General features: G+C 36.0%; 1 protein-coding gene across 10 annotated transcripts in view; it reads left to right on the forward strand.

Moving 5' to 3' along the window:
* Positions 1-12334, forward strand: part of Atp13a4 (ATPase 13A4) — a 118553-nt gene that overhangs the window by 59426 nt on the left and 46793 nt on the right. For 9 of the 10 annotated variants that reach the window (XM_074073503.1, XM_074073501.1, XM_074073502.1 and 6 more), the window contains exons 8-12: positions 2876-2945; positions 8647-8781; positions 10241-10411; positions 11246-11403; positions 11978-12166. In XM_074073503.1, coding sequence (XP_073929604.1) covers positions 2876-2945; positions 8647-8781; positions 10241-10411; positions 11246-11403; positions 11978-12166 — 723 coding nt within the window. The remainder of the gene's footprint in view (positions 1-2875; positions 2946-8646; positions 8782-10240; positions 10412-11245; positions 11404-11977; positions 12167-12334) is intronic. The other variant, XM_074073500.1, reaches the window with a different exon arrangement.

The raw sequence follows: 12334 nt of genomic DNA on the forward strand, positions 1-12334 counted from the left end.
CAAAGAACTCCTTTCTTTTGACCATGTTTCTACCTTTGGCTCCTACTGAATCTTTTTTCTTCAGTTTGTAAAACATCTTGTGTCTTTATGTGCACTCTCCTCCTCTCAGTTTTCACTCATGCTGACCTAGTTTCCTCTCCCATGACTCCATTTAAACAACTCTTGTTACAGTTGCCACTATAATCCTAAAGCCCATATACAGTATTTAAATTAAAAATTTTAAATTAGTTACCTTTTTCCTTTAATACAAGTGGCAGTATATGGACGTGGCAAAAATAAATCTCAAGCAGCACAAAACAATGTGAATGAACCTTAAGGATCTCTCCCACTGTGGGGAACTTCCAAGACTTCTTTTAAGAGGCATCAGTGGGGACCAAATATTCTATATACCTTTAGCAATATTAAACACATATGCATTAATTTGTTTTATAGAATGGAAGTATACTGTATGCACTATTCTGTACTTGCATTTTTTACCTAATATATCTTTTTTTTTTGATAGCAAAGAGCAATTTATTAGGGAACAGGAATTACACCTCGAGGGGTGAGGTGGGCAGTTCGGGTAAGGACTGGCTGCCCTAAATTGAGACAGTACATCTGAAGGGAGAAGCAGGCAGTTCAGGTAAAGATTGACTGCCTAATATACCTTGGATATCTTTCCATGTGTGCACAAATATATTTTCTCTAGATCTAGCACAGTTTTTATAGGCAATCTAATATTGATAGATATTTTAAGTTGTTTCTAGTCTTTTGCTACTAAATGCAGTGAGAATCTTGGCATATGTACTTTTCACACATTGACATCTGTATGTATATATTTAGATAAGTTTACTTAGTATGAATTATAAATATATTAACATAAACATGCTCATAGCTGGTAAATATAATGTTTGTTATTTGTATCCATACTGATAAGGAGATGCAAAATTTCTGTAATTGGAATTACTTAGTCACAAGTTAGGTACACCATTTAATGTTGCCAAACGCCTCTTTAAAAAGTAGTGTCACTTTACACTCTTCTGGGCAGTGTATGACTTTTAACCTTATTGTTGCCAATATAAATGAAATAGAATTCCACAAATTCAATAGCATGTTTCCATTATGAGGTGACCTTTTTTGTTTTCAGCTATTTGCATTTCTTTTACTTGAAATATTAGTGTCTTTCATTACTTTTTTATTGGGTTGGTGCTGTTTCACTTACTTTTTTAAGTGCATATTTCACTGAACTTCTCGGCTGCATTAAGCAGTATACTGCTCCATTCTTTCTGAAAAAAACTCTCTTCCTTTGGCCTCAATTACATGCTCTCCATCCTTTCCACCTGCCCTTTTCTGTTCTGAACTTTTTTTTTTAATGGATGTCTCAAAGTCAAAACAACATAAAAATGCTATGGTTTAAAGGCTCCATCTTCCTCTCCCCTTCCACTTGGCCAACTACTTTTATTAATTTTTCATACATTCTTTAAAAGTGTAGTCATATAAAGCAAATACAAATAAATGTGTGCATTTTATTTTTCTTCTCTATGCAAATGGTAGCACAGTTGCATCATTCCTAGCCATTAAAGAAACATTTTAGTATGTCTTGAAGTATTTCATGTAAGTACGTGAGAGATCCTTAATTATTTTTATAGCTGCCTATACAGTGACTTCTAAAAGGCATATGCTAATGTCTTTCAAATTTATACATATAACTCCAAATACAGCTTTTGAGTTCCAGACCCACAGATTCAACAACCTATTTGATATTCCCACTTTAATATCCAAAAATGACCTTAAATTCAGCACATTCTGCACAGAACTGAAGAACTCCTTCCCTAATCTGCTGTTTAGACTTATCTGATTTGGTGAGATACTACTGACCATTCAGTTGTATATGCTGGAAATCTTGTTGTCATTCTAGAAACTTTCTTTTTCCTCTCTCTCAATCATGCTGTATGTCCTACCAGTTTTCCCTTCTAAATAACTCTGGAGTATCACTCACTTTTTCCCATCCTCCCACAACTGTGGTTCAGGTTACCATTATCGCTTTCCTGGCACTTACCTCCCATGTGGTGTCCACACTTTTCAAGTGCTTATTTGACACATGTTCTATCTCTTTTTGAAATGTCTGTTCAAATCTTTCATTAGATGTTTTCTTATTGAAACTTAAAGTTCTTCATCAGACATACGATGTGCCAATATTGTCTCTCAGTTTGAGTTATTTAGGTATAAACACACATAAAATGATAAATGTTCTTGATACTATCTACTTACTTAAAGAACCATACACAAATTTGTGGCTTTCAAAAACTCTTTTGAAGGTTAGATTAAAAAGAATTAACCTAGAAGGTAACACCCATGCACAGGAAATCAATGTGAGTCAATGCCCTGTATAGCTATCCTTATCTCAACCAGCAAAACCCCTTGTTCCTTCCTATTATTGCTTATACTCTCTCTACAACAAAATTAGAGATAAGGGCAAAATAGTTTCTGCTGGGTATTGAGAGGGGAGTGGGAGGGGGTGGAGTGGGTGGTAAGGGAGGGGGTGGGGGCAGGGGGGAGAAATAAACCAAGCCTTGTATGCACATATGAATAATAAAAGTAAAATGAAAAAAAAAAAAAAAAAAAAAAACAAAAACTCTTTTGAGTGAATACATAGGCTGGGAAATTCCCTTCTGCCAAAGAATACTTACTGCTGGGCAAAGGTTCTTTTTGGTGGGGTATTGGGGTGCTCTGTCCTTAATTTCTGGCCAGTATACTTAGCTTTCAATAAAACAGTGCTCCACCTTTACAGAAGGCTTACTGAGTAATATTTACCTTACTGAGTAATACTTACCTTACTGAGTAATACTTGGAACCTATACTCAACAGATAAATCTTTTCTGTTTTCCCTTTTCAGCAATCTGTAAAACTTCACCATCTAGTTGAATCACACAATAGCATTACAGTCTCTGTATGTGGAAGAAGAGGTAAGTTTCATTATTTTAGATCTATGTGTTATCCATATGGAATCAGAAAAGGACTTCAATTTATATTCTTGACTGTTCCTACTACTCCCATCTTCATATGCAACTTTCTTAAACATTTCATTATAGGGAGGATGAATTTGAGTTCTTTTCCCCTTAAGAGAGAAATCTACTTTATTAGGTTGAATTAACATATGATTAACTAAACATATTTATAGAGTGCATTTGATAGTTTTGAGATTTGTATATACTCATAAAACCATCAACACCATCAAGATAATAGCAATCCATCATAGCTTCCCCCATTCTCAGGCAGTCATTTATCTGCTTCTTGTCACTATAGATTAACTTCCATGCTTAGAATTTTATATAAATGGTATTGTACAGGATATATTTTTATAATATATTTTGGGGTGAGACCAAAGCTCATATTTTGAGATATGAATCTCAAACTTATTTTGAGATTAACCATTTGGTTAAGAGCAACAATAATACATTCCTTTTTATTCCTGAGAGTATCCCATTAGATGGGATACTCAAGTTTGTTCAGCTACTCACTTACTGTTGGATATTTGGGTTGTTTCTAATTTTTTGTTTTTACAAATAATGCTGATATGAACATTTAAGTACAGCTTTTTTAAAAAATGGAAATGGACTTTCCTTTTTGTGAGAAAGTGCCTACCTGTAGAGTGACTAGGTCATGTGATAGATAGATGTCTAACATTTTATGAGGCTGCCATCTGTTTTTCAAAGTGGTTGTGCCATTTATATTATCACCAGCAGTGTGTGAGAGTTCCAGTTGTTCCACAGTCTTGCCAACACTTGGTATGAACAGTCTTGTCAATTGAAAGTACTTTCATGTATGGAAGTATGTAATTGTTTTAGTTTCCCTAATGACTAATGGTCTTGGGCATCTTTCCAAGTGTATTTGACACATGTGTATCTCTTTTCTGAAATATCTGTTCAAATCTTTTATTAGATTGTTTCCATATTAAACAGTTCCTTATCAGACATATTATGTGCAAATATTTCAGTCTATGACTTATCTTTTCGTTCTCTTCATAGCATCTTTCAAAGGGCAGACATTTTTATTTTCTTAAAGTTTAGTTTATCAATTCTTTCTTCTGTGGATCATATCTTTAATATCATATCTAAGACATCTTTGCCTAATGCAACTCCAACAAGATTTTCTGTATTATCTTCAAAAGTTTAATAGTTTTAGGCCTACATTGTATTTTGAATGTTCTTTTTCTGTTTTGGATTGAAGTTCATTTTCTGCAAAGCGGTGTAAAGATTGTATTTTTTCTAGTGAATTGTCTTTGCACCTTTGTCAAAAATCGGTTGTCCATACACAGATGGATCTACTTCTGGACTCCCTATCTTACTTGATTGGACTGTCTGCTCATCTTATGCCAATGCCACGGTCACTTTATAAGATATTTTGAAATAGTATAATAGTCGTCTTCCAGTTTTGTTCTTTTTTTTAATTTTGCCATATTAGACCCTTTTCATTTTCATATGAACTTTAGAATAAACTTGTTAATTTCTTTAAAAAAGTGACAAGATTTTGAGTAGGATTGTGTTGAATCTATAGATCAAGGTGTGGAAAGATAACATTAACAATTTAGATCTTTTGCCTTTTGGATATGACATATCTCTCCATTTATCTTATTTGCTTTTATTTTCCTCAGCAGTGTTTTGCAGTTTTTAGTGTATGAGTGTTATACATAGTTTCAGGTTTATTCTTAAGTGTTTGATAGTTTTGATGCTATTGTAGAATTTTAAGTGCAGATGTTTATTTTTTCATTCTCTAGCAGTTCTCATAAGCATGTGCTGATTGTAGTCTGTTGTATACTAAGGGCGGAGCCTCCACCAATCTTTGGGCCACTGAGACCCTATTCTGGTTGGCTCTTGAGTTCTTTTGACATGGCCCCAATAATCAGTGGGAGAGTTTTATTAAACTCATTTGGACAATTTGTTTCCCAAACACAGATACATACATTTTTTCAGAGTCTTTAGATATGGTACTTAGACACCTCTGTCAGAATATTAAGAGTGTTTATTTTTAAGATGTGAGTCATCGTAAAACTTTTCAAAAGCATAGTTAGTAAATAACTTTTAATATAAAATACATCATGAATTTCTATTGATGTTTCCAACTCAAGTTTAGAGCAATGGATTTTTTTTGGTGGGACTGGAATTTGAACTCAGGGCTTTGCACTTGCAAAGCAGGTATTCTACCATTTGAGCCACCTCTCCAGTTTATTTTTGCTCTGGTTGCTTTTGGAGATGGGGTCTAGGGAATTATTTGCCCAAGCTGATCTCAAATCACGATCCTCCCAATCTCAGCCTCCCAAGTAGCTAGAATTACAGGCACGAGCCACTGGCACTGACTAGCAGTTTGGATTTTTAGTTTAACTTTGTTGATTGTACTTGTGTCTCTCCTTTATGTTAAAAGTTCCAACTCTCAATGATAGGAAAAGTTCATTTGCTTTATACCATCAAGAACAGTAGTCTAAGAATAACAAACTAACACATGCAGTATCAATACAATTCCTAGAAAAAATTTAGGATGTTTCTAGAGTTCTTTTCCCCATTATTTGTGATAACGCAATGGAAATGTACAAATTATACATTTTTTAAAAAATTGTGCTTTAAAGTCACTCAAAATAGTTCTCTAGATGGTTATGCCAACAATTTGATAGGTTCATTTACTTCACTCATTTTGTTCTTCACTTTTAGCTTCTCAAGTTTATTTTTGTTTTATTTTGCATAAATATTCTGGAAAATGTCTTCATGGTTTGAAATTCAAACTCATTAAGACTAAAGATATTCAGGGTCCTTTAACTTCTCTCTTTTTCCTCTTACCTGGGTCCTCACTCTTTCTATAATAATCACTTCTGTTAAGTGTATACACAAAATAAACAAGCTATATGTAAAATAATACTATATGTTATACGTACAAAGTAGAATACACATTTATACTTTTTTTTAGATAAACAGGGGTATATCAAACTATATTTCCTGTAGTATATTCTTTAAATACTTAACTGTGTTTCCAGGCATCTTTTAATGGCAGTGTATATAGACGTTCTTCACTCATGATTTCAGCTGAGTAGTACTCTCATGTGAGGAAGCCTTGTTTACTCAACTGGTCTTCTGTTGGAGAATTTTTCCTCAGTGTTTTACTATTATAAGTAATGCTGCAACAAATTCCTTGTGGGTATTTTTTTTCATCTTTTTGTCAGAAGCAAAATTGCTAGGTTAAAGAATAAATACATATGTACTTTTGTTAGATAAATATCACCAAATTTCTCCTTATGCAGATAATACCAGTTTGCATTTATACTACAAATGTATGAATGCCTGTTTCCTCATAGCCTTGCCAACAGAATATGTTGAAAAATGTCTAGATTTCTCTAATCAAAGTGTTAAGCAGTGTAACCTCATGTTTATTTCTCTCTCTTTTTAAGGAAATAATGTGTTCAGAAAAGAACAGTTCAAATAACTTTTTTACAAAACTACTAAAGAATAAATGGCTAACACGGGGCTTCATGATCATCACACACTTTAGTGGGTACTTGTCTTTTTTTTCTTTTTGTTCTGGGAATTGAACTCAGGGCCCTGAGTTAGCTAGGAAAGCACTCTATCTCTTGAGTCATGTCCCTTGTCCTTTTCGCTTTTCAGTTTGTTTTGAGATAGGGTCTCCTGCTAATTTTACTTGGGTTGGCCTCAAACTTTGATTTTTCTGTCTCTTGCTCCTGGTAACTGGAATCAAAGTATATACCACCATCCTGGGATTAGTGGATACTTTTTAAAGACAAGGGCATTCTCTTTACTTAAATTGTAGTGCAACCAGGAAGCTAATATTGACACATACTATTAGTGGTCAGACCTATTCATCCTTTGCCAACTGTCTCAATAATGTTTGTAGTAGGGAATCCAATTTCACACAACATGGCTGTTTACCATATCTCTCTAGTATTTTTCAATTTTTTCTTGACTACCATAACCTTGTTTCTTCCAGTTCTAGTTATTTTGTAGAGCATCTTTCAATTTGGATTTGTTTGATGTTTCTTTATACTTAAAGACTGGCAAATCACAGACAAGGTACTGTGTTTACTGCTTCCTCTCAGGTGGTTCATAGTTTAAATTGATTCTATTACTGGTGACGTTAACTTGAATTATTTAATTAAATGGTGTCTGCCAGGTTTCTCCTTTGTAAATTTGCTCTTTTCTTCTTTGTAATTAATAGTTATTTTGTGGAGAGATACTTGGAGACTATACAAGTACACTCTCCTCATCAAATTTTCACCTATTACTTTGATTCTTGCTGAATAATGACTTTCTAATTTTATCTTTCCTTCTCAATTATTTAATTGTCATTCTGTGGCAAGGAAAAGCTACTGTTTCTTCTCATTGTTTATCCACTTACACATCATTATGGGTTTATGAATTTCCATTTGTTTAATGGCTATAGTTGTTTATTATCATCACTTACTTTAAAACTGTCACAGATTAGGCAGCAAGGACTCTTTAAATTGGCTTTGATATTTTCTTGGTATGTTTCCATTGTTATTTGAGCATTTTCTTACTTAATAGCACAATAAGATGTTAGCTTATATCATACTTTCCTTGACACACACTTGCTATCAGACATTTCTCTAAGGAATCTTCATTCTTTCTTTTTTAAGGGGGAAAATGGAATTTAGAAACCAAAAATTGGACATGAAGTATGCTCGTTATTACTGGGGCTTTACTGCAGTTAGCCTCTCTTGGGGAAGGAATTAGAATGTATGTATAGACGGATAGACCAGCAAGCGTATTATACTTGTATATATTCTTACATCCTTGCACATTTACATTTGTGTTTTTTCTCTGTCTCTGTGTCTATTACACAGATATTTCCAATTCTAAGCCCAGAGTTCATTTTTGTTTTACTTCTCTCCATACTTGTAACTTCCCTTCTTCCATGAGAAACCTGGTTCTCATTAATTTCAGTAGGTCTACTTACTATATCAGTATTGCCTGGATATAACCAATCTTCCATCACTTCTGATGCTTACACTCCCACCACCTCACTTCCATATAGAGGCCTTTATCAACCTGCTTGGACCCCTACATTCCCACAGCAGACAACTGCCACCATGGGGTCCTTCTCTTCTACCTAGCTCCAATACCCCATAGCAGCCTTCTATCCTATTCCACCTGTGCAAATGCCTGTCTTGTCCATAATAACTTTGGAACTGAATGAGGAAGAAGGAAAGGCAATCAGGAAGGAAGGGAAAAAAAGGAAGGAAGAAGTGCTCATTTTTCTTATGAATAAAAGTGAGCAGCTTTTTAGGAATTTAACACACCACTTGTGTGTGCATGAACTGTTAATAACTAGCAATTTGTTACACAGTTAATTGCTACACGTCTCTTTTGTAAAGAACATTTTTCTATATTAGGAAATATTAATCTTTTGTCTGTTTTAAGTATGTTTCCTAAATTTGTCATTATTTTACTTATTTTTTTCACACACAAGTTTTTATACTATGTAGTTTGTGATTGTTTTCCTTTTTTCAGATTTTGAATCGATGTTGAAGAACAGCTTATTTTTTTTTTTTTTTTACAAGCTTTTCCATTGATTTCTAACTTAAGTGTTGGGCTGTATTTTTGTGGAAACATAACTTAACTCAGCTCTGTCTGCTCACACTTTCAGCAGGAGTCCAAGAGCTGGAATCACGCTTCCTGGTGCCTGGAGATTTGTTAATTTTGACAGGGAACAAAGTGCAAATGCCATGTGACGCCATTCTGATTGATGGCAGCTGTGTGGTAGACGAAGGCATGCTGACAGGTATGCTCCATCCCCACGGCGCCCAGCCTCTGCGCGCTGCCCCAGCCTCACACTACGGTGGGCTGGACTCCTCCTCCACCTGAACGACGACGGTCACTGGCTTGTACAGCGTGGAGCTGCCGCGTGACCTTCCTTGCTTCGCAAATCTTGCTTACACCTGTTGTGAATGAGTCTCAGAGCTCAAAATGCTTTCTATTTGCCAAATTCAATACAATTATAACTTTTTGCGTGCTTATCATTTCCTTCTTGAACAAAGGGTTATTGCACTCTCCCATTTTACCTTTAAAGATTGCAGAGAACTTTAGTTCTTTCAAATTTGTCTCTGACTTGTCTCTCCTAAAAACTCTCTTTTCCTTAAGTTTCTAAGACCATGCTCTCTCTCCATGTTTGTCTGTTTACTAACAACCACCCCTGTTCAGTTTCTTACTGCTTCTCTTCCACTGTTTCCTTAGTTTTTGGTGCTGCTCAGGGCTATGTCCTTGTCCTTTCTTCTTACCCTAAGAAGTAGTCCCTAACTAATCTTATCTCATTTTGTGGCTTTAATTATTGCTTAGGAGTTGGTGAACTCTGACTAAGTATTTGTAGTTAAGACTTCTCATCTGAACTCAAGATCCAAATATAATCTAACTACACACAAGACATTTCAACCTGGTTATTTTACAAGGCAGTCCAACTTTCGGTGGCCCAAAAGTGATTCTTCCTCTCCCCCATAATCCACACTTTGAAAAATAATGCCACCCTCTGCTTAATCTCCTAAATCAGGAACCAGGAAGTTGTTTTAAATTCCTGTCCTATGACTTGTCAATATAAAAATTTCCTCCAGTTTTGTAGCTTCCTAATTCCTTATTTCTTGAATACAGTACTTCCTTTCTACTCCCACGGCCAGCTTGCCATAGTTCAGACCTCCTTCCCTATAGCCAGGACTCTTGTGATCATGAATCCCTGGAGGATGTCCATCCTCCAACTCACAGACTTTTGACTAATCTCCTGTACTGTGGCCAGAGAACTCTCTCACATAGATATATTATCTTACTGGTTAAAGCAGTCATCATGCACACAGAAAAATGTTTCGGCCGTTAAACGTGTACACTTAGGGCTCTTCATGTCTTAGCTCCTGCATAGTTCTCCTGGCCCTTATTCCTCACACTGCACATTCTAGACCTTACAGCTTTCTGTTCCCTAAATGATTGTTTCCAGACTATTTAACATCCATGTTTGATTCACAGTACTCACAGTATTTATCATGTGACATTGACTTATTTGTTCACGTCTGTCTCTTTCTAAACTGTAGACCTCTCAACAATACGAACTATGTTTACCTTGTATTTTCAATACCTGGGGTTGTCTTTGCCATGTTGCAGGCTCCAAGGGAATGTCTGTGGTATGATGAGTGAGTAAGGGCAGGATATCCACGAGTGAAAACATTGCACCTCACAAATGAGACATTTGTTTTCTGTAGGAGAAAGTATTCCTGTCACTAAAACTCCATTACCCCTCATGGATAGCTGTGTGCCCTGGAAGACGCAGAGCGAAGCAGATTACAAACGGCATGTCCTCTTCTGTGGAACGGAGGTCATCCAGGCCAAGGGAGCTGGTTCTGGGCCTGTGAGAGCAGTGGTGCTACAGACTGGTTAGCAATCTCCTCCTTTGTGCTGTTGCTTTTAGTGAAATATTCCTGCTCAGTTTGTCTAATGCCTTAAATTTATTAGGGAAGAATCATTCTTTAGAGAACAAAGTCTTTAGATAACAAAGCAAATACATGCAAATCGACATAATTTAATTGCTGATTTGCCAGTTGAACTATGGCATATAAATTTTAGTAAAAATAATAATACCGAGACAAAAATCCTTATGTGCTTTGCAGTTAATAAACTATTTCCACACTCAAACCAGTAGAGTAAAGATGCTTTCTGCCCCTATTTTGTGCATGAACATTTCAAGGCTGTATAATTCAAGTGAACTTTCTAAAAATAACACAGACAATAACTGATAAAACTGAACCTGAAATTTAGATCTTCTAACCTAAATTCCAGGTTATTTCTACAGAGGGTTAGAAACTGAAAACACTGGGAGCTATGAGAAAAGTGATTCCATCAGAATTTACAAGGCCACTTAATTTTAATTCAAGTTTGGGTGTGAATATGCAAGCGCACGGTCATGAGTCTTTTCCTCATAATTGAGTTATATTTGGCAAAACTATGCTGACCCTGTAGCAAAGCAGTCTCCTGTCTCTGGAGTGCATTGGAATAGGAAGGATAGGGAAGGAAGGTCAGACAGAGTACCAGGTTCCGAGATAGGTAACTTAATTCTATGTTAGCAATTAATGAATTTTCCCAATTATCATTGCATTGTCTTTGGGTTTAGACACTGTTTGAAAGCTCTAGGGAAAAATAAAGGCAATGTTGAGGTTTAGAAGAGGGCTAGCAGCAGGATGAAAAAGTGGGATGTGTGTTTTCCATTTCAGGATTCAACACTGCAAAGGGGGACCTTGTGAGATCCATTCTTTACCCCAAGCCAATGAATTTTAAGCTCTACAGAGATGCCATCAGGTTCCTTCTGTGCCTTGTAGGGATAGCCACCATTGGCATGATCTACACACTGTGTGTCTATGTACTCAGTGGGGTAAGCTGTCTTTGCTCTTTTGTTACACACATACGTGCACACACATATGCTCATTCTTCTCTATATGTATTATGTTGGCCTTATTCAAAGACATGGTTTACAAACCTGAAAAACAAAGCTAAATACTGAAACCTACTGACAGGCCTAAGTTTTGTACCAACAATAAGATCTTGGTGGATAGTGGGACAAAACAATGTTTATTGAAATACCAGCATGCTGCTGCTCTTGCATGTTTCCTTACGCTTTACACCATTAAAAAAATTTCAATCTCAAGTATATTTATGCCAATAAAGTAGTATTTTGTAGGTAATCAGATCAGATACCCAGTGTTGATGAAGTCACAGTAAATTGGTACTTTACTGGTAGCAAGGATGAATTATATAAGCTTCTTCACTGCACTTTGGAAAGAGACATTGGGAGCCTTAAACCTGACCAAACCATTTGACCCACTGACACTGTTACTCAGAATTCAGCCTTTAGAAATAAACAAACAAAAAGAAGGAAAAAAAGTCATATGTACAAAAGTGTTTATTGCTGATTTACTTGTAGTAAGTAAAGAATGACTGTCTTCCAGGAAGCTCCAGAGGAGGTGGTAAAGAAAGCCCTTGATGTTATCACCATTGCAGTTCCTCCTGCCCTGCCTGCTGCCCTGACCACGGGCATTATCTATGCCCAGAGGAGGCTGAAGAAGAGAGGCATCTTCTGCATTAGCCCCCAGAGGATCAATGTATGTGGACAAGTAAACCTTGTCTGCTTTGACAAGGTATGTGTTTCATCCTCGCTCTCATGGCCATTTATTGTCGTCACCATGGATAGGTGCTTTTTTCCTTTTTGAGGTAGAAAGCATAGGGTGTGGGTACCTGACTTCCTTTCATCTCGGATTGGGTAGGTGCTCTAGGAAAGATACATTTCTTGAGCTTTTAGATTCTGG

This window comes from Castor canadensis, chromosome 5, assembly GCF_047511655.1.
Source record: "Castor canadensis chromosome 5, mCasCan1.hap1v2, whole genome shotgun sequence".
Classification (NCBI taxonomy): Eukaryota; Metazoa; Chordata; class Mammalia; order Rodentia; family Castoridae; genus Castor; species Castor canadensis.